The 22,735-nt window shown below is 37.6% G+C and overlaps 1 protein-coding gene across 2 annotated transcripts in view; it reads left to right on the top strand.

The window, feature by feature from the left end:
• The window catches only part of USO1 (USO1 vesicle transport factor), a 101,663-nt gene that overhangs the window by 34,842 nt on the left and 44,086 nt on the right, over positions 1-22,735 (top strand). For both annotated transcript variants that reach the window (XM_030313661.2, XM_030313660.1), the window contains exons 5-8: positions 13,884-13,984; positions 14,630-14,732; positions 14,889-14,944; positions 17,863-17,983. In XM_030313661.2, coding sequence (XP_030169521.1) covers positions 13,884-13,984; positions 14,630-14,732; positions 14,889-14,944; positions 17,863-17,983 — 381 coding nt within the window. The remainder of the gene's footprint in view (positions 1-13,883; positions 13,985-14,629; positions 14,733-14,888; positions 14,945-17,862; positions 17,984-22,735) is intronic.

The raw sequence follows: 22,735 nt of genomic DNA, 5'->3' as shown, positions 1-22,735 counted from the left end.
ACTGAATTTAGAATTTCCTTTATATTGTCTGTCTGGTGTGAAATGATACGAATCAGTTCAAAATTCACACACTTTTTTGGTACATCTTTCCTTTTTCTTTTGTTTCAAATTACTTGCATACTTAAAATAAGGTAGTCTGTCATTTTACTTCATTTTTTTTTTTTTTTTTTTTTTTTTTTTTTTTTTTTTGGGACAGAGAGAGACAGAGCATGAATGGGGGAGGGTCAGAGAGAGAGGGAGACACAGAATCGGAAACAGGCTCCAGGCTCTGAGCCATCAGCCCAGAGCCTGACGCGGGGCTCGAACTCACGGACCGCGAGATCGTGACCTGGCTGAAGTCGGACGCTTAACCGACTGCGCCACCCAGGCGCCCCTCATTTTACTTCATTTTGTTGTCAGTATGCGAAATACTTAAAGAGAAGTCCATATACATTTTGTTCTGTGTATTGTAAAAAATGTGCACTGAGTAACATGTGACTGTGCTGTTGAAGAATGCATTCTTCACATCAGATTACCTGTTGCAGGAGGACAGTCGGTGTTTCATTATTCTAGACAGCCAGAAGGGTGGACATATTTGTGCATTTTAGAAGTCTAATTTAGATTAAAATTATAGGATCTCTTGAAATTCTGTAGACAAATGATAAAGAAATGTAGATAATTATAAGTTTGTACATATTTTATTATGATAATAACAGAGTGGAAATATATATAGATATTAACTTCACAGAATACCAGTACTAGAAACATTTGAGATTGGGTTGTGTTGAATGGTCACAATTTCTTGGACTTAAATACTCTTTTTCTTAAATTTTTATTCCTCTGTGATATCTAGCTTAAAACTTCACTTTGTTAATTTGTCAGGGGTGAAAAAATCTTGAGAAAACATGATTTGGTACCCATGGAATAAGAGGCTGTCAGTCACAGGACAACACTTAAATACAATACACATAAGAACACACTTTGAAGAAAAAGATACTTATTTTCCTATTTATTTCTCAGATGAGAAAATTAGGTACAATACACTTGTTAGAACACATGATAAAAGACATTTTCTTTTTTTGTTGTTCTCTTAGTTTCAGATTAGAAATTTAGCTCTTTTTGTAGTTTACAGCAGATAATTTTTCTGTTTTAAAAAATCATGTACAGCAATATTTTTAGTTAGGTAGTTTTTCTTTCTTATAAATTTATAATATAATCATGTTTAGAGTCAGTTTTTGTTTGTCTATGTGTGTTTGGGCTCATTTTTAATTCAGCATCCAAAAATGATTCTTTTTTTTTAAATTTTTTTTTTCAACGTTTATTTATTTTTTGGGGGACAGAGAGAGACAGAGCATGAACAGGGGAGGGGCAGAGAGAGAGGGAGACACAGAATCGGAAACAGGCTCCAGGCTCCGAGCCATCAGCCCAGAGCCCGACGCGGGGCTCGAACTCACGGACCGCGAGATCGTGACCTGACTGAAGTCGGACGCTTAACCGACTGCGCCACCCAGGCGCCCCCAAAAATGATTCTTTGAATAAAACAACATAAACAGTTCTTCAGAGAAACAGTAGTAGAATCACTTTTTCTAGGGAAGATTAAAATAGGAACTTAAACTTTGTTCTGGAAATTAACTTATCCTGAAAGGGCCAATTAAAAATCTGGATTGGGAAATATGCCCTTTAGTTTTATTATTGATACTTTCTACTGCTTCATCAAAAGGTGATTCTTAGCTGACATAACGAACTCCATTTTAGAGTTCTTTATTTTGGGGATAGTTTAGAATCCTTAATTGATAAATCTGTCTCATAATCCTCAATATATAGCATATGCTATATCTCTTTTAGGCTATCTCAGATATCTAATAAAGTGAATGAGTCTCTCTTTCCAAGGGATTATATTGCTCATTTGACATTTTTAAGCTCTTATTTATTTTATTGTGGATACTGCTACATAGAAACTGTTTTCTTCACCACCCACTTTTTATTTATTTTTGTCTACCTTTTCAGATGATGTTGAAGGTAAAAGATTGCATTTACATATGCATGATGCTTTTAGGCATAATTTCTGGTAATATGAAAAGGACACTGTCAAGTGATGTTTCTTCTGGCTGGTAAAAAACATTGAGATTTGTTTCACTATATAAGAATCCTTAATTAAAGGGAAATATTTGATAATCTTACATAGCTATTTATTTTTTCTATGGTTATTAAGCCTATTTATTGTCCAGAACAGAAAATATTCTAGTGCACCTTTTAACAACATTATAGCTTTTTCTCTGGCAGGACAGTCTATTCAAATTACTTTTTGGGTATTTCTTGGAGAAAATTTTTGAGGCAGTTTATTTAAAAATAAAAATATTTGAGTATGTATACATACATATGTATACGTATTAATTTTGCATGTATTCAACAAGAACTGGAAGGTATTTCAGTTTAGAGAATACTTATATGTTGATATTGTCCCTTTAAAATAATGCATGCATAATAATGTCTGGTTAGTGACATTTTTTATGTTAATTCACAGAATTCACTGATACTGTCTTTTTCTTGTAGTCTGCTTCAAGTTCCATTTACTTTTAACATTAATATTTCTTTTCCTCAAATTAAAGTAAGCAAGTTTTATTTTATAATTTTGCTACTTTTCCTGAGATCCTTAACTTTTTTAAATGAGGAGGGGACTATCCTTATCTAAAGTAGGCTTAAAATGGTACATGACAAAGTTAACTATACTTAACAAAAACTAACAAACTAACTTGTTAAAGTGCATAGCCTTCCCTTTGTGACATTTGAACCGCTTGTTTGGAAGCAGAAAATATCAAAACATTATGCCTTTACTCTTGTGACAATAAGCTGGTTTCCTTGCTGGGTAGTAGAAATTAGTAGTTGTTTCTATTATCGTTTCATCAGTTTGTATCATTTTTGTCTTATTTGAGCCTAATAGCAGCCTGTGGGGTAGGTGGTATTTTTCTCTTTTCTGAAGATGAGAAAATAGAAGCCCAGAGATCATGTAACTTACATAGTAGCATCTAGTAAGTAGCATAATGGTATTTTTTTAAACATTTTTTTTAAGTTTATTTATTTATCTTGAAAGAGCACAAGCTGGGGAGGGGCAGAGAGAAAGAGAGACACAATCTCAAGCAGGCTCCATGCCATCAGTGCAGAGTCTGATATGGGGCTCAGACTTGCAGACCGTGAGATCATGACCCCAGCTGAGGTCAAGCATCAGACGTTTAACCGACTGTGCCACCCAGGCACCCCAACCAGTATTTTTTATATACTTTTTTTTTTGTTCATTTCCCTGTTAGTGGGCATTTTCATTGTTTCTAGATTTTAGCTGCTACATATAAAGCTTTTGTAAACATATATGTCTTTGTGTGGATATACGTTTTCATTTCTTTTCTTTTTTTTTTTTTTAATTTTTTTTTTTTTCAACATTTATTTATTTTTGGGACAGAGAGACAGAGCATGAACGGGGGAGGGGCAGAGAGAGAGGGAGACACAGAATCGGAAACAGGCTCCAGGCTCTGAGCCATCAGCCCAGAGCCTGACGCGGGGCTCGAACTCACGGACCGCGAGATCGTGACCTGGCTGAAGTCGGACGCTTAACCGACTGCGCCACCCAGGCGCCCCTACGTTTTCATTTCTTATGAGTAAATGCCTAGCAATAGAATGGCTAAGTGATATAATTGGTGTATGTTTAACTTTATAAGAAACTGCCAAGGGGCGCCTGGGTGGCGCAGTCGGTTAAGCGTCCGACTTCAGCCAGGTCACGATCTCGCGGTCCGTGAGTTCGAGCCCCGCGTCAGGCTCTGGGCTGATGGCTCAGAGCCTGGAGCCTGTTTCCGATTCTGTGTCTCCCTCTCTCTCTGCCCCTCCCCCGTTCATGCTCTGTCCCCCCAATAAATAAATAAATAAATAAATAAATAAACAAACAAACAAACAAACGTTGGAAAAAAAATTTAAAGTAACTGCCAAAACTGTTTTTTTTTTTTCAAAGTAGTTGTACCATTTTACATTCCCAGTGGAATGTGTATGAGAGTGAGTTCCAGTTCCTCTACATCCTTTCCAGTACTTGATATGGTCAGTCTTTTAAAATTTGAGCCATTCTAATAGGTATGAAATAATATCTCATGGTAATTTTTATTTGTATTTTCGTAATAATAAGCTTTTCATGTGATTTTTTTTGTCATCCATATAACTTTCATCTTTGAAGTGTTTATTCAGATCTTTTGTTCATTTTTACTGTTTTTTTTTTCTTATCTTGAGTTGTAAGAATTTTTTATATATTTTAGGTGTAAGTCCTTTGCGGTATTAATATCTTCTTCTAGTCTGTGATTTTCCTAACAATGTGTTTTGAAGAACAAAGTTTTAAGTTTTGATTAAGTTCAGTTTGATTTTTTTTTTCTTTTATAATTTAGGCTGTTTCCTATTTGTGAAATCTTTGCCAAATCTGAAATCACTAAGATGTCCTCCTATGTTCTCTTTTAAAACGTCTGTAGTTTTAATTCCTATGATCAGGTCTATGGTTTCTAGTTTTATACTTAGGTCTGTGATTCATTTTGAGCTATTTCTGGACCTTATCCTTTTCCTTACATGGTAAGGTACATGGTAAGCACACTTATCCTTTTCCTTACATGGTAGTGTCTTGATTACTATAGCCTTATAATAATCGTGAAATTATGAAGTGTTAAGTCCTCCAACTTTGTTTTTTTTCAAAATTCTCTTGGCTTTTTTAGGTTTTTTGCATTCCCATATCAGTCTAGAATCAGTTTGTCAATTTCTACTAAAACAGACTGGCTGAGATTTTGATTTGGATTCTGTTGAATCTGTTGATTGATTTGGGGAACACTGACATCTTAACATTTTTGCACCTTCTAAAATTTTTTTTAAATGTTTTTATTATTAGAGAGAGAGAGAGAGCATGAGCAGGGGAGGGGCAGAGCGAGAGAGGGACACAAAATCTGAAACAGGTTCCAGTCTCTGAGCTGTCAACACAGAGCCTGACACGGGGCTTGAACTCACAAGCTGTGAGTTTGTGACCTGAGCCGAAGTCGGACACCCAACCAACTGAGCCATCCAGGCTCCCCAACACTTTTGCACCTTCTTTTTTTTTTTCTTCAATGTTTATTTATTTTTGAGAGAGGGAGACCCAGAATCCGAACGAAGCAGGCTCTAGGCTCTGAGCTGTCAGCACAGAGCCTGACACGGGGCTCGAACACACAAACTGTGAGATCATGACCTGAGCCGAAGTTGGACACTTAACCAACTGAGCCACCCAGGCGCCCACTTTTGCACCTTCTTATATAAGAACATAGTATATATGTTTATACAGGTCTTCCTTTAATTTCTTTCAGTACCATTTTGGAGTTTTCACAGCACAGTTCTTATAGGTCTCATCAAATTTATCCCTAAATCTTTAATAATTTTTGGTGCTGTTTTAAGTGGTATTGTTTTTTAAATTTCAATTTCTAATTGTTCATTGCCTATATATAGAAATGCAGTTAAGTATGTATATTGACCTTTTATCCCATAACTTTGCTAACCTCTCTTATTAGTTCTAATAGATTTTATAGATTTTTTATAGATTTTTATAAATTAACATAAATTTATCATCTGTAAATAGAGACAGTTGTATTTCTTCCTTTTCAGTCTGTATGCCTTGTATGTTTATTTTTCTGCCTTATGGCACTAAGATCTCCAGTATAGTGTTGACTAGAAGCGGTGAAAAAGGGTACTCTTTGCCTCTTTACTGATCTTAAGTGGAAACCATTCAATCTTTTACCATTAAGCATGATGTGAGCTGGTTTTTTGGTGTGTGTGTATGTGTGTGTGTGTTTTAAGATTTTTTTTTTTTAATTTTTTTTTTCAACGTTTATTTATTTTTGGGACAGAGAGAGACAGAGCATGAACGGGGGAGGGGCAGAGAGAGAAGGAGACACAGAATCGGAAACAGGCTCCAGGCTCTGAGCCATCAGCCCAGAGCCTGACACGGGGCTCGAACTCACGGACCGCGAGATCGTGACCTGGCTGAAGTCGGACGCTTAACCGACTGCGCCACCCAGGTGCCCCTTAAGATTTTGTTTTTAAGTAATTTCTGCACTCAACATGGCGCTTGAACTCACAACCCCGAGATCAGGAGTTGCATGGTCTACTGACTGAGCCTGCCAGGCACCCCAGCTGGAAGTTTTTGGGTTTTTTTTTGATGCTCTTTATCATTCAGTTTTGTGACTCTAAGTATCATTTATATATGTTTACCACTCTAATGTATATGTCCAACCCAAACTTCTCCACTGACATCTGTGCTTATGTTTATCCAACTGCTTGCCTTGATATCACCACTCTAATCTTTATCATGTGTCTCACACTTGACACATCCAAAATGGAACGTCTCTATGTACTCTTAGCTTACTTCTCCACAGTGATTTTCATCTCAGTAAATGGTAAATTTTGTAAAAACTGTTACCACTAAGGTCTAAGCCATCTTTACTGCTTTCCTTGGTTGCTTCCTGTCTCCCTATTTCTCTTGTTCTCAGCACCGCAGCCAAAGCAATCCTTTTAAAACTGAAGTATTTTGTAAGTAATGTAGTTTGAGGGTTCAGAAACATTTAATTCTTTTACTGACACAAGAGCTGATATATCAGAGAAATATTTCCTAGAGTTTTTGAAGGGTGAACCCAGCATATTTGGGTACTTAATCATAAGTTTTGAAAACACTTCTACTTTTGCTCTCTTCCTTTTCCTACAAATAATTAGATGCGATCATCACTGTCACTGTTGGGTGGTTTTGTTTTTCCTTTCATCTCCTGGTTTCTTTCCATTTTAAAGTATATTAACATTAAAATCTCACATTAGAAAAGAACTATTTGAGGGCTCTTGACTGTCAGTTCCATTGGTTTTTAGTCACTGCCTGGAGCAATGTGTAGAAAAGGATTAGTTGTGTCTGGCATGGTTGAGGGAACAGGGAGGAGTATATTTACCATGTCTAAATTGCCTGGATAGCATAGGCAGATTTTAAATGATCATTTGCTTTGGCAATTACTGCTTCAGTTTTTAGAGATCTTTACATTTTTTTGACATTGAAACAATACATAGTTTAATCTAAAGACTGTTAAGTCTTAAGGACAATTATAGAGTCTTTTAAAGAATAAATGTAGGGGAAGATGGCGTAGGACACTGGGATCACCGCATCCTGCTGATCACTTAGACTCCACCTACACCTGCCTAAATAACCCAGAAAACCATCAGAAGCCTAGCAGAACGGATTCTCTGGAGCCAAGTGCAGACGAGAGGCCCACGGAAGAGGCTAGGAAGGGCAGAGAGGCGGTGCATGCTACACGGACTGGAGGGACGGAGCCGGGGCGGAGGGGCAGCCCGCCGGCAAAGCAGAGCCCCCAAGTCTGGCTTGCAAAAGCAGAGGGGCCGGACAGAGTGTGTTCTGACAGCAAGCGGGACTTAACATCTGGAAGGTTATAAGCTAACAGCTCTGCTCGGAGAGCGGGAGGGCTGGAGGACAACGGGAGGGAGAGTTGTTGAGCCCTGACGACAGAGCTCAGCTTGGCGGGGAATAAAGGCACTCGCCAGCGCCATCTCCCTTGCCCATCCCCCAGCCAAAATCCCAAAGGGAACCAGTTCCTGCCAGGGAACTTGCTTGCACCTCGCAAACACCCAACGCTGTGCTTCTGCGGATCCATCCCTCCAGTGTCGGGTATGACTCCCTCCCGGTGCCGCAGGGCCCCTCCCGAAGCAGATCACCTAAGGATAAGCGAGCTGAGCCTGCCCCTTCTGCCCCCGTGCACCTTGCTGATCCACCCCAGCTAATATGCCAGATCCCCAGCACCACAAGCCTGGCAGTGTGCAAGTAGCCCAAACAGGCCCCGCCACCCCAAAGTGAATCCTGCCCCTAGGAGAGGGGAAGAGAAGGTGAACACCAGTCTGACTGTGGCCCCAGCGGTGGGGGCCAGGTCTGACTGCGGCCCCGCCCACCAATGCAAGTTATTCAAGACAGCACAGGGGAAGTGCCCCGCAGTTCTGCACCACTCCAGGGACTATCCAAAATGACGAAATGGAAGAATTCCCCTCAAAAAAACCTCCAGGAAATAACGACAGCTAACGAACTGATCAAAAAGGATTTAAACAATATAACAGAAAGTGAATTTAGAATAATAGTCATAAAATTAATCTCTGGGCTTGAAAACAGTATAAAGGACAGCAGAGAATCTATTGCTACAGAGATCAAGGGACTAAGCAACAGCCAGGAGGAGCTAAAAAATGCTATTAATGAACTGCAAAATAAAATGGAGATGACCACAGCTCAGATTGAAGAGGCAGAGGAGAGAATAGGTGAACTAGAAGATAAAATTATGGAAAAAGAAGAAGCTGAGAAAAAGAGAGATAAAAAAATCCAGGAGTATGAGGGGAAAATTAGAGAACTAAGTGATGCACTAAAGAGAAATAATCTATGCATAATTGGTATTCCAGAGGAGGAAGAGAGAGGGAAAGGTGCTGAAGGTATACTTGAAGAAATAATAGCTGAGAACTTCCCTGATCTGGGGAAGGAAAAAGGCATTGAAATCCAAGAGGCACAGAGAATTCCCTTCCGACGTAACTTGAATCAATCTTCTGCACAACATATCATAGCGAAACTGGCAAAATACAAGGATAAAGACAAACTTCTGAAAGCAGCTAGGGATAAACACGCTCTAACATATAAAGGGAAACCGATAAGACTAGTGGCAGACCTACTGAAACTTGGCAGGCCAGAAAGGAATGGCAGAAAATCTTCAATGTGATGAACAGAAAAAATATGCAGCCGAGAATACTCTATCCAGCAAATCTGTCATTTAGAATAGAAGGAGAGATAAAGGTCTTCCCAAACAAACAAAAACTGAAGGAATTCGTCACCACTACACCAGCCCTACAAGAGATCCTAAGGGGGATCCTGTGAGACAAAGTACCAGAGACATCACTACAAGCATAAAACATACAGACATCACAATGACTCTAAACCCATATCTTTCTATAATAACACTGAATGTAAATGAACTAAATGCGCCAACCAAAAGACAAAGGGTATCAGAATGGATAAAAAAACAAGACCCATCTATTTGCTGTCTACAAGAGATTCATTTTAGACCTGAGGACACTATCAGATTGAAAGTGAGGGGATGGAGAACTATTTATCATGCTACTGGAAGTCAAAAGAAAGCTGGAGTAGCCATACTTATATCAGACAAACTAGACTTTAAATTAAAGGCTGTAACAAGAGATAAACAAGGGCATTATATAATAATTACAGGATCTATCCATCAAGAAGAACTAACAATTATAAATGTCTATGCGCTGGGGCGCCTGGGTGGCGCAGTCAGTTAAGCGTCCGACTTCAGCCAGGTCACGATCTCGCGGTCCGTGAGTTCGAGCCCCGCGTCGGGCTCTGGGCTGATGGCTCGGAGCCTGGAGTCTGTTTCCGATTCTGTGTCTCCCTCTCTCTCTGCCCCTCCCCTGTTTATGCTCTGTCTCTCTCTGTCCCAAAAATAAATAAACGTTGAAAAAAAAAATTTAAAAAAAAAATAAAAAAAAATAAATGTCTATGCGCCGAATACGGGAGCCCCCAAATATATAAAACAATTACTCACAAACATAAGCAACCTTATTGACAAGAATGTGGTAATTGCAGGGGACTTTAATACCCCACTTACAGCAATGGATAGATCATCTAGACACATGATCAATAAAGAAACAAGGGCCCTGAATGATACATTGGATCAGATGGACTTGACATATATTTAGAACTCTGCATCCCAAAGCAACAGAATATACTTTCTTCTCAAGTGCACATGGAACATTCTCCAAGATAGATCACATACTGGGTCACAAAACAGCCCTTCATAAGTATACAAGAATTGAGATCATACCATGCATACTTTCAGACCACAATGCGATGGAGCTTGAAATCAACCACAGGAAAAAGTCTGGAAAACCTCCAAAAGCATGGAGGTTAAAGAGCACCCTACTAAATGAATGGGTCAACCAGGCAATTAGAGAAGAAATTAAAAAATATATGGAAACAAATGAAAATGAAAATACAACAATCCAAACGCTTTGGGACGCAGCGAAGGCAGTCCTGAGAGGAAAATACATTGCAATCCAGGCCTATCTCCAGAAACAAGAAAAATCCCAAATACAAAATCTAACAGCATACCTAAAGGAACTAGAAGCAGAGCAGCAAAGACACCCCAAATCCAGCAGAAGAAGAGAAATAATAAAGATCAGAGAAGAAATAAACAATATAGAATCTAAAATAACAGTAGAGCAGATCAATGAAACCAAGAGTTGGTTTTTTGAAAAAATAAACAAAATTGATAAACCTCTAGCCAGGCTTCTCAAAACGAAAAGGGAGATGACCCAAATAGATAAAATCATGAATGAAAATGGAATTATTACAACCAATCCCTTAGAAATACAAGCAATTATCAGGGAATACTATGAAAAATTATATGCCAACAAACTGGACAACCTGGAAGAAATGGACAAATTCCTAAACACCCACACACTTCCAAAACTCAGTCAGGAGGAAATAGAAAGCTTGAACAGACCCATAACCAGCGAAGAAATTGAATCGGTCATCAAAAATCTCCCAACAAATAAGAGTCCAGGACCAGATGGCTTCCCAGGGGAGTTCTACCAGACGTTTAAAGCAGAGATAATACCTATCCTTCTCAAGCTATTCCAAGAAATAGAAAGGGAAGGAAAACTTCCAGACTCATTCTATGAAGCCAGTATTACTTTGATTCCTAAACCAGACAGAGACCCAGTAAAAAAAGAGAACTACAGGCCAATATCCCTGATGAATATAGATGCAAAAATTCTCAATAAGATACTAGCAAATCGAATTCAACAGCTTATAAAAAGAATTATTCACCATGACCGAGTGGGATTCATTCCTGGGATGCAGGGCTGGTTCAACATTTGCAAATCAATCAACGTGATACATCACATTACTAAAAGAAAAGATAAGAACCATATGATCCTGTCAATCGATGCAGAAAAAGCATTTGACAAAATTCAGCAACCTTTCTTAATAAAAACCCTCGAGAAAGTCGGGATAGAAGGAACATACTTAAAGATCATAAAAGCCATTTATGAAAAGCCCACAGCTAATATCATCCTCAATGGGGAAAAACTGAGAGCTTTTTCCCTGAGATCAGGAACACGACAGGGATGTCAACTCTCACTGCTGTTGTTTAACATAGTTTTGGAAGTTCTAGCATCAGCAATAGGGCAACAAAAGGAAATCAAAGGCATCAAAATTGGCAAAGATGAAGTCAAGCTTTCACTTTTTGCAGATGACGTGATATTATACATGGAGAACCCGATAGACTCCACCAAAAGTCTGCTAGAACTGATACATGAATTCAGCAAAGTTGCAGCATACAAAATCAATGTACAGAAATCAGTTGCATTCTTATACATTAATAATGAAGCAACAGAAAGACAAATAAACTGATCCCATTGACAATTGCACCAAGAAGCATAAAATACCTAGGAATAAATCTAACCAAAGATGTAAAAGATCTGTATGCTGAAAACTATAGAAAGCTTATGAAGGAAATTGAAGAAGAAATGGAAAAGCATTCTGTGCTCATGGGTTGGAAGAATAAATATTGTCAAAATGTCAATACTACCCAAAGCTATCTACACATTCAATGCAATCCCAATCAAAATTGCACCAGCATTCTCGAAGCTAGAATAAGTAATCCTAAAATTCATATGGAACCACAAAAGGCCCCGAATAGCCAAAGTAATTTTGAAGAAGAAGACCAAAGCAGGAGGCATCACAATCCCAGACTTTAGCCTCTACTACAAAGCTGTAATCATCAAGACAGCATGGTATTGGCACAAAAACAGACACATAGACCAATGGAATAGAATAGAAACCCCAGAACTAGACCCACAAAAGTATGGCCAACTCATCTTTGACAAAGCAGGAAAGAATATCCAATGGAAAAATGACAGTCTCTTTAACAAATGGTGCTGGGAGAACTGGACAGCAGCATGCAGAAGAATGAAACTAGACCATTTTCTTACACCATTCCCCAAAATAAACTCAAAATGGATAAAGGACCTGAATGTGAGACAGGAAACCATCAAAACCCTAGAGGAGAAAACAGGAAAAGACCTCTCTGACCTCAGCCACAGCAATTTCTTACTTGACACATCGCCAAAGGCAAGGGAATTAAAAGCAAAAATGAACCATTGGGACCTCATGAAGATAAAAAGCTTCTGCACAGCAAAGGAAACAATCAACAAAACTAAAAGGCAATCAATGGAATGGGAAAAGATACTTGCAGATGACATATCGGACAAAGGGCTAGTATCCAAAATTTGTAAAGAGCTTATCAAACTCCACACCCAAAAAACAAATAATCCAGGGAAGAAATGGGCAGAAAACATGAATAGACACTTCTCTAAAGAAGACATCTGGATGGCCAACATGCACATGAAAAGATGCTCAACATCGCTCCTGATCAGGGAAATACAAATCAAAACCACACTCAGATACCACCTCACACCAGTCAGAGTGGCCAAAATGAACAAATCAGGAGACTAAAGATGCTGGAGAGGATGTGGAGAAACGGGAACCCTCTTGTACTGTTTGTGGGAATGCAAACTGGTGCCGCTGCTCTGGAAAACAGTGTGGAGGTTCCTCAAAAAATTAAAAATAGATCTATCCTATGACCCAGCAATTGCACTGCTAGGAATTTACCCAAGGGATACAGGAGTACTGATGCATAGGGGCACTTGTACCCCAATGTTTATAGCAGCACTCTCAACAATAGCCAAATTGTGGAAAAAGCCTAAATGTCCATCAACTGATGAATGGATAAAGAAATTGTGGTTTATATGCACAATGAAATACTACGTGGCAATGAGAAAGAATGAAATATGGCCCTTTGTAGCAACGTGGATGGAACTGGAGAGTGTGATGCTAAGTGAAATAAGCCATACAGAGAAAGACAGATACCATATGGTTTCACTCTTATGTGGATCCTGAGAAACTTAACAGAAACCCATGGGGGAGGGGAAGGAAAAAAAAAAAGAGGTTAGAGTGGGAGAGAGCCAAAGCATAAGAGACTCTTAAAAACTGAGAACAAAGTGAGGGTTGATGGGGGGGAGGGTGGTGGGAGGGAAGGAAGGGTAGGTGATGGGCATTGAAGAGGGCATCTTTTGGGATGAGCACTGGGTGTTGTATGGAAACCAATTTGACAATAAATTTCATATATTAAAAAAAAATAAAGAATAAATGTAAATTTGGATGTCACATTCTGATTTTATTGCCAAATAACTTTCTTGTGTGTGTGTGCTGTGTGTGTGTGCGTGTGTGTGTATTAAATATACAGGTGATTGGTTTAATTTTGTAATTAAATTATTTAACACAGTAACCTAACGGTCAACAAGGACTGTATGTTCAATAATGTTTTGGGGAGAGAGGGGTTTTTAGGTATAATTTATACACAGTGAAATTTACTCTTTGTGGTTGTATAGTCCTGTGTGTTTTGGCAAATGTATATAATAGTGTAGTCACTATCATATTTGAGATAGAATATTTCCACCACCCTACTAAGCTCCCTCTATCGTAATTAAAAGTGTAATCTAAAAATATCTTTGAAAAGATGTGAAATTTTAGATATCTTTTCTTTGAATATCATATTTAAGCATTTAAAAAGTAACATTCATTTAAATGACATTGAAAGGTATTTTAAAGATAATCTTTCCAGCATAATTGTGATATCACTACCAGCCACATTGTTCCAAGAAAAGTCATTTCTGCTTAGCTCCCTCAACAAAAAGGATACTTTAAAATAACATAACATCATATTGAAGTACTTTATCTTTGAATATTACAGAAGAAAATTCCACAAGACAGAGTGAAGATTTGGGAAGCCAGTTTACAGAAATTTTCATTAAGCAGCCGGAAAATGTTACTCTCCTATTATCTTTATTGGAGGTAAATAAAGAATCTTGCTATTTTTGTCATCTTAATAAGTTTTGGGGTTTTTTGGGGTGTTTTTTTTTTTTTGCCTTTTTGGGTATTATTGATGAAGCAACATATATATACCTTTTCAAGGTTGTGAAATTTGTTGTATCATTGCAAGAGATTAATGTGCATTGTTTTAAGGACTATATAATCTATTAAAATATTGTCTGCTTATTTCAATTTTTATTTTACTGAGTCAGGAACAGTTTAATCAATTTATATTAACTATTTTCTTTTTATTGCTTTTTATTTCTTACATTGCTTTTTTTTTTTTTTTTAATTTTTTTTTTCAACGTTTTTTATTTATTTTTGGGACAGAGCGAGACAGAGCATGAACGAGGGAGGGGCAGAGAGAGAGGGAGACACAGAATCGGAAACAGGCTCCAGGCTCCGAGCCATCAGCCCAGAGCCTGACGCGGGGCTCGAACTCACGGACCGTGAGATCGTGACCTGGCTGAAGTCGGACGCTCAACCGACTGCGCCACCCAGGCGCCCCTACATTGCTTTTTTAAAGTTTGCTAAACTATGTTTGTTTTTGGTACCACTGTTGAAAAAAATGTTTTTCTTGAAAATGTATATTACATATGTTAAATATTTTAAATTCTTAAATTGCAGGAGTTTGATTTCCATGTCCGCTGGCCTGGTGTGAAGCTTCTTACTTCTCTTTTAAAACAGCTAGGGCCTCAGGTGCAGCAAATCATTTTAGTCAGTCCCATGGGTAAGTGACTCATCTTCCTTACATAATTTTGATTTAAAAGTGAGGATCGTTCCTAAAGAGGGAGACTGAAATGATGTGTTAATAAATGGTTTATAATTTCAATCACTATTTGTATTTTTGATCTGCCCGTATTTTTCACATGATTATATGTTCTAGGTGTTTCGAGATTGATGGACTTATTAGCAGATTCCAGGGAAGTTATACGTAATGACGTAAGTTAAATTCAAAAAAGAAGTCTAAGAATATGCAGCTTGTTTTCTTTTCTTTGCAAGTGAAATCTTTGTTGATCCTCTTTTAGAGTCGTAAGTTAGATTTGGAAAATTGGGGTATTGGCCAATCTTTTAGACCTTTTTAAGTTGTATACAAGACCACATTATTTCTTTGTTTCCTGCCTATCCAGTATTTTGACTTAGATGATTTTGGTATGCAAATTTATGTGTTCCACAAGTTTAGGATTTCTTTCATCCTCTTCTCAAAAGTTATATTGACACCAAACTCTGCCTCCAGAAAGAGTAAGGGAAACCTCCCTAGACATTTAACTGTGTAAATTTAAAGCCTTGTGTTTGGAATCCTCACCCTCATTTGACTGAATATGCATTTCAAAGGATTTTCCTTGTAATCATCATTTAACCATAGAGCATGATTTGCTCTGGAGTTATTTTCAATTCTGATTTATTTATTTGCATATATGTTTGAATATTTTGTATTGATGCAGTGTTTTTTTGTTGTTGCTGTTGCTTAAACATTTTTCAGTGGTTGTTATCTATAACTTGGTCAAGACTGTAATACTTTTTTTTTTTCAAGTTTATCCATTCTCTTCTTGAGAGGGACAAAGAGAGCACAAGAGGGGGAGGAGCAGAGAGAGAGAGAGAGAGGGAGAGAGAAAATCCCAGGGAGGCTCAGCACAGTCAGCACAGAGCCCAACGTGGGGCTTAAGCCCTGAAACTGTGAGATGATGACCCGAGTCAAAATCAAGAGTCGGATACTCAACTGACTGAGCCACCTAGATGCCCTTACTTTTTTTTTTTATTTTTTTAAAGACTGTAAGTAATCTCCACACCCAACATGGGGCTCACACTTACAATCCTGAGATCAGGAGCCTCATGCTCTACTGACTAAGCGAGTCAGGCACCCCTAAGCTGTAATACTTTAGACAGCAATTGGAAAAATCTTTTAAAATTAAAGTCTAGAGCTAGGAGAGCATATCAGTCTAATTCAGTCTCCATATTGACACTGAGAAGCCCAAGACTCATGGAAACCAAACGATTTGTTATTTGTTAATAATGTCTGTTCATCTGTGTATTAGTGGTACCTGGTCTGTGCCTTTCTCATCCTAAGTGCTAGCAAATAGATACCATTTGGATTGCTCTTAGCTTCACAACCGGTTAGTGGCAAAGCAGAGACAAAAGTAAAGTGCTCTTGACTTCTAGTCCATATACACAGTGTTTTTAGCTTTGTATTTAACATTTTGCGTTATGTATGTCAACGCAGTATTATAAGGGCTGAAATTATGTAACTCATGAAAGGTACATTTTTAAATCTCTATTACTCTTTCAAGAATTGTCTTATTTAAATCTATACCCATCTACTTAGGAATTTGAAATGTCTTTCTTTCACTAAAATATTACTATACATCTTAAACTTGATGTTATTGTTCTATTCTTCTTTTGGCCCTCAGTATAAATATGATGATTCCATAGAAACCTTTTTAAATTTTTTTTAACGTTTATTTATTTTTAAGAGACAGCATGGGTAGGGGAGAGGCAGAGAGAGAAGGAGACACAGAATCTGAAGCAGGCTTCAGGCTCTGAGCTGTCAGCACAGAGCCTGATGGGGGGCTCAAACCCACGAACTGTGAGATCATGACCTGAGCTGAAGTCAGACACTTAACCAACTGAGCCACTCAGGCCCCTCCTCCCCGCCCCTTTTTTAAAAAATATTTTGGTTTTATGTAATCTCTAGACCCAACATGGGGCTCGAGCTTACAATTCCGAGATCAAGAGTCACATGCTTCACTGACTGAGCCAGTCAGGCACCCCATCATATAAACCATTTAATAGAAATCTTCTCTTCATGGATCACTATTAATATCATTACCATTTATTTTCATTTTCAGATAGAATTTGTGTGTATGTGTATAACTGCATTAGCTTGGTCCTTAAATATAAGATTTCCTTTAATTCCCTACTCTTTTTTCCTGCTTTTACCTTTATTCTTAGTTGTTATTTATTGATTTAAAAAATTTTTTTAATGTTTATTTATTTTTGAGCAGGGGGTGGGGGTAGTGGTGGTGAGGAACAGAGAGAGGGAGACACAGAATCTGAAGCAGACTCCAGGCTCTGAGCTGTCAGCACAGAGCCTGATGCAGGGCTTGAACTCACAAACCGTGAGATCATGACCTGAGCCGAAGTCAGATGCTTAACTGACTGAGCCACCCAGGCACCCCGGTTTTTATTTGAGACAGATAAAATTCTCTGTTTATGTTGTTTTTCATTAATTTTACGATTAGGGATTAAGTTACATTTTTGTTGTAACATCTAGATTCTTGTTTTGTTTATTAAAGTTTATTTTATTCTGAGAAAGAGAACCAGTGGGGGAGGGGCAGAGAGAGAGGAGGACAGAGGATCCAAAGCAGGCTCTGCACTGACAGCACAGAGCCTGACGCAGGGCTCAAATCACTAGTCGTGAGATGAAGACCTGGGCGGAAGTCAGATGCTTAACCAACTGAGCCACTCAGGCGCCCCTGTAAATTTATATTCTTGAATTCACAATTTCATATCATTACTATTGTGAAGCACATACAGAGATATCCCTGTGACATATAATCAAGCCCAGTTTTCTTATGCCACAATTAAAGCTAAGTAAAGATGGATGACTGTGTAAGAATTGTATATTTATGTTGTGCAGTGAAAAGAATTAGGAATTGGTAGACATAGATTCCAGTCTAGGCTCGGTCTCTTTGAGATCTATAATCTTAGGGAGGTATCTTGCTCACCTCTGTCCTTGTTTTCCCTATCTATAAAGTGAAAGAGTTGGACTTGTGAAATTCCTGCACTTCTAAAATTCTGTGGTTTTACATGTCTTAAAAAGATTGTTCTCTACTTAACATGTTGTCTTTTTTCTCCATAAGGGTGTGTTACTACTACAGGCACTAACAAGAAGCAATGGAGCCATCCAGAAAATTGTTGCTTTTGAAAATGCTTTTGAGAGACTACTGGACATTATTACAGAGGAGGGGAACAGTGATGGAGGTATAGTATGAGAAGATTGATTTAAAGAGATTCCTTTTGTGCTCACAAAATTGTTAACTTCTAGGGAATGCAATTAGAGGGAAAAATGAGAACTCATACTTTATATTCTTTCTTTCATTATGGTTTGTTGAGTATGGATTTCTTCCTATTTCTATTTGATATTTGTTAGGCTTCTGGAAGCTAGGTGATATCTTTCATCATTTCAAATTTCAGCTCTCTCTCTCTTCAAATACTGCTCTATTTTCTCCTATCTTTCTAAACTCAGAATCAATTCTCTGTCATCTGATTTGGCTTTCACTTTATCTGTCTTACTTTCTCTTTTGTGTTTTCCATCTTTTTGTCTTTCCAATCTTTATTCTGTATTATTTCTTCTTTAAAAAAAATTATTTTTTAATGTCTATTTATTTTTGAAAGAGAGAGAAACAGAACACAAGTGGGGGAAGGGCAGAGAGAGAGGGAGACACAGAATCTGAAGCAGACTCCAGGCCCTGAGCTGTCAGCATGAGCCCGACATGGGGCTTGAACCCCCAAACTGTGAGATCATGACCTGAGCTGAAGTCAGATGCTTAACCAACTGAGCCACCCAGGCGCCCCCCCAGATTATTTCTTCTGACCTGTTTTCTGTTTCATCAATACTCTCTTCACCTATATTTATTTATTTATTTTTAAGTTTTTATTTAAATTCTAGTTAATGTACAGTTGAATGTTAGTTTCAGGTGTACAGTTTAGTGATTCAAACACTTCCATACAACACCTGGTGCTTATCACAAGTGCACTCCTTCATCCCCATCCCCTGTTTCACCCACTCCCTCCACCCACCTTCCTTCTGGTGACCAGTTTGTTCTCTATAGTTAAGAGCCCATTTCATGGTTTGCCTCTCTGTTTTTTTCCTGTGCTCATTTGTTTTGTTTCTTAAATTCCACAATTGAGTGTAGTCCTATGATATTTGTCTTTCTCTAACTTATTGCGCTTAGCATAATACTGTCTACCTCCATCCACATTGTTGCAAATGGCAAGATTTCATTCTTTTTGATGGCTTAGTAATACTCCATCGTGCACGTATATATGTGTGGGTATACACATACACACACACACATATATACATACATGTATACATGCATACCATATCTCCTTTATCCATTCATCAGTTGATAGACACTTTGGCTGTTTCTGTAGTTTCACTGTTGTAGTAGATAAAGCTGCTGTAAACTTTGGGGTGTGTGTGTCCTTTTGAATTAGTATTTTTGTATTCTTTGGGTAAATACCTGGGAGTGCAATTGCTGGGTTGTAAGATAGTTCTGTTTTTAACTTTTTTGAGGAACTTCCGTATTATTTTCCAGAGAGTCTGCACCACTATTCATTCCCACCAACAGTGTAGGAGGATTCCCCTTTCCCTGTATCCTCACCAACACCTATTGTTTCTTGTGTTGTTTTTAGCTATTCTGGCAGGTGTGAGTTAATATCTCATTGTAGTTTTAATTTGTATTCCCTTGATGGTGAATGATGTTGAGCATCTTTTCATGTGTCTGTTAGGCATCTGTATGTCTTTGGAAAAATGCCTATTCCTGTCTTCTCTTTTTTTAATTGGATTATTCATTTTTTTGGGTATTGAGTTTTATAAGTTCTTTATTTTGGATACTGACTCCTTATCGGATATGTCATTTGCAAATATCTTCTCCCATTCAGTAGGTTGCCTTTTAGTTTTGTTGATTGTTTCTTTCACTATGCAGAAGCTTTTTATTTTGATGACAAAAGCAGAAATAAACAATTGGGACTTTTATCTTCACTTGTATTTAATCTGCTGTTAAACATGTCTATTGAGAGATTTTCCCTCCCATTTTTATTGAAACATAGTTACCTACAACACTGTTATCAGTTTAAGGTGTACAGCATGATTTGACTTAACATACTGTGAAATACAAGATTAGTTAATATCCATCCGTTGAATTTTTTTAAGATTTTATTATTTTTTTTAAGTAATCTCTACACTCAACATGGGGCTCAAACTCAACTCCAAAAGCAATAGTCACATGCTTTTGCAACAGAACCAGCCAGGCTGTTGAATTTTTAATTTCTTTTTTCTAGAGGTTCTGTTTTGTTCTTTAGCAAACTTGCTGTGTAATTTTTTTTATAATTTCCTTTTCTTTGCAGATATTTTCAACTTACCTTTTATTTCTTTGAATGTAGGAAACCATTATTTTATAGTCTCTGTCTGATAATCCCAATATTTTTAAGTCTTTGTGGATTTGGAACTTTTGCTCTGTTTTGCTTTGGTTCTTATGCATTGTATAATATTTTCTGGGTCCATGATTATCTTTGATTATGTGTTGTGTTTTACTTAACAGAATTAATTCATAATAATTTGAAGCCTAGGATGGAGGTAATTTCTTTTAGAGAAAACATGCTCATTTCTGCCAGGCCCTGGGAGTGCAATTTATCTGGGATCACCTTAATCGAGGTTTAAGGTCTGAGAGTTCCTAGACCACTCAGGCAATTCAAACCCAGGATACAAGATCTATCTGGACTAGTTAACTTTTGGTTGTTCTCACCCTGAGGATATAGCCATTTAAAGTCTCAGCTTATTAGTGGAGAGTTTTATATTAGATTTCTTTCCCACTTTGTATATGCTCTTCGCTTTGATTTATTTTCCCTCTGCCCTGTAAGTTTGTCACAATGAAAGTTTTATATTTTCTAAGGTCGAGAAATGTACTTCCAGTCAAAAGGTATTTATACTTGCTTACCTCACTAAGACATTCATTTTCTTATCAATGTTAGCCTGCTAAACTGTTAACTCTTCATTGCTCCTGAGGCTTTTTTTGTTTTTAATTCAGCATTTTTAGTTGTTTTTAAGGAGAGGTTGATCCAAAAACCTAGCACTAGGGTTGGAGGAGAAAATGAGTTTATTTGCATTGACTGGACTGGGATTAGCAAGTAGAGTGGTAGTGTAGTTGACAGTTGGCTATATTACCCTGGAGGGGAGGGCCAGCCTGGATATAAAGATTTGAGTGTCTAGGGCCACCTGGGGGGCTCAGCTGGTTGAGTGTCCAACTTCTCATGGTTCATGGGTTCAAGCCCCACATTGGGTTCTGTGCTGACAGCCCAGAGCCTGGAGCCTGCTTCGGATTCTGTGTCTCCCTCTCTCTCTACCTCTCCCCTGCTCATACCCTGACTCTCTCTGTCTCTCAAAAATAAAAAATTTAAAAAATTTAAAAAAGATTTGAGTGTCTAGAATATGATGATAGATGAAACAAAGATAAATGAGATAAAAGATTAGATGAGTCAGCCAGGGTAAGGAATGAGAAGGGAAGTGCTAAAGCAGAACCTAAGTTATACTAATAGTGAAGGGATGGTAGAGGAGCAGGTATTGGCAAAAGAGACTGAGAAGAAACAGGCTGAGAAACAAGAGGAAACCCGCTGTAGAGAGGGTCCAGGGAGTGGGTAGCATTGTTAGAAGCTGCTGGGTTGTCAAACAAGATAAGGGCAGAAATGTACCTTTGAGATGTAGAACATGGACATCATTGATGACGTTGGGGAGAGCAGCTGTGTATAGTGGTTGCCTCAGAATCCATATTGCAATGTCAGAATTAGAATTAGAATTAGATGTGGGAAGATAGAATAGAGAAAACTCATGCAAAGAATTTGGAGAAGTCAGGGGAGAGAGGTGAAAAGGAATTGGAGGTTGACAGGGAATGTTTTTTATCCTCTTAAATTTTTTCTTGACATATGAAATATTTCAAAAATACAGAAAACAGTAAGAGATAGTGTAACAAACACTTGTACACATGTCATCCAATTCTATTAAATGTTTACATTTTGCTATACATGCTTTAGGTTATTTTTTTAAAGAAATAAAACACAAGAGATAGTTAAGTCCTTTGTATAACCATTGTTACTCTGCCTTCCTTCTCTAAGATAACACTATTCTGATTTTGTTTTTCCATCCAGTGTGTTTTTATACTTTTAACATGTGTTTGTGTGAGTCTATACACATGCACATCGTATGTTAATATATAGCATTATTTTGCATGTTCTCAAACTAGATAAAAAGTATCCTTCTGAGTATAATTTTACAACTGGCTGTTTTTATCCAACATGTTTTGAGATTTATCCACGTTGATACATGTTACTCTAGTTTATTCATTTTAAGTGCTGTATATTATTCAGTAGTATAAATATTCTGTGATCTATTTTTTTAATTGAACTGACAGATTGTATCTATCTTTGCTAATATAAACTGTTGTCACGAATGGTCTTTTGTGTCTACTTATGTATAGATTCACATTCTTGTCAATCCTTGCTTGCCAGTTTGATAGGTGTGAGATGGTATCTCACTCAGATTTTCACTTTTCATTTTGTAAACTAATGAGATTAAGCATATTTTCATGGTGTATTCACCATCCATTTTTGTTGATTTGTCTTTTACCCGTCTCAATTACCTGCTTACCCGTGTTAGTATAAGATCATTTTTCCTTTTCCAGTTGATTACTGAGAGTTCTTTATGTATTCTGGATACTAGTCCTTTGTTAATTATACATGTTTCAGTTATCTTCTTCTAGTCTATTTATACTATTTCTATTAAAGTTTAAATTTTTACTCACATATATTGGCTTTTTTAAAAAATGTTATTTTGGTAACCATGAGCCAGGTACTTTACATAAGTTAGCTTATTTAATCTTTTTCTTTAATGTTTATTTCTGAGAGAGAGAGAGAGAGAAAGAGAGAGAGAGAGAGAACACAAGTAGGGGAGGAGCA

This window comes from Lynx canadensis, chromosome B1 (genome assembly GCF_007474595.2).
Source record: "Lynx canadensis isolate LIC74 chromosome B1, mLynCan4.pri.v2, whole genome shotgun sequence".
NCBI classification, from domain to species: Eukaryota; Metazoa; Chordata; class Mammalia; order Carnivora; family Felidae; genus Lynx; species Lynx canadensis.
The sequence above is the reverse complement of the archived record's forward strand: the minus strand, read 5'-3'. Positions and strand labels throughout refer to the sequence as shown.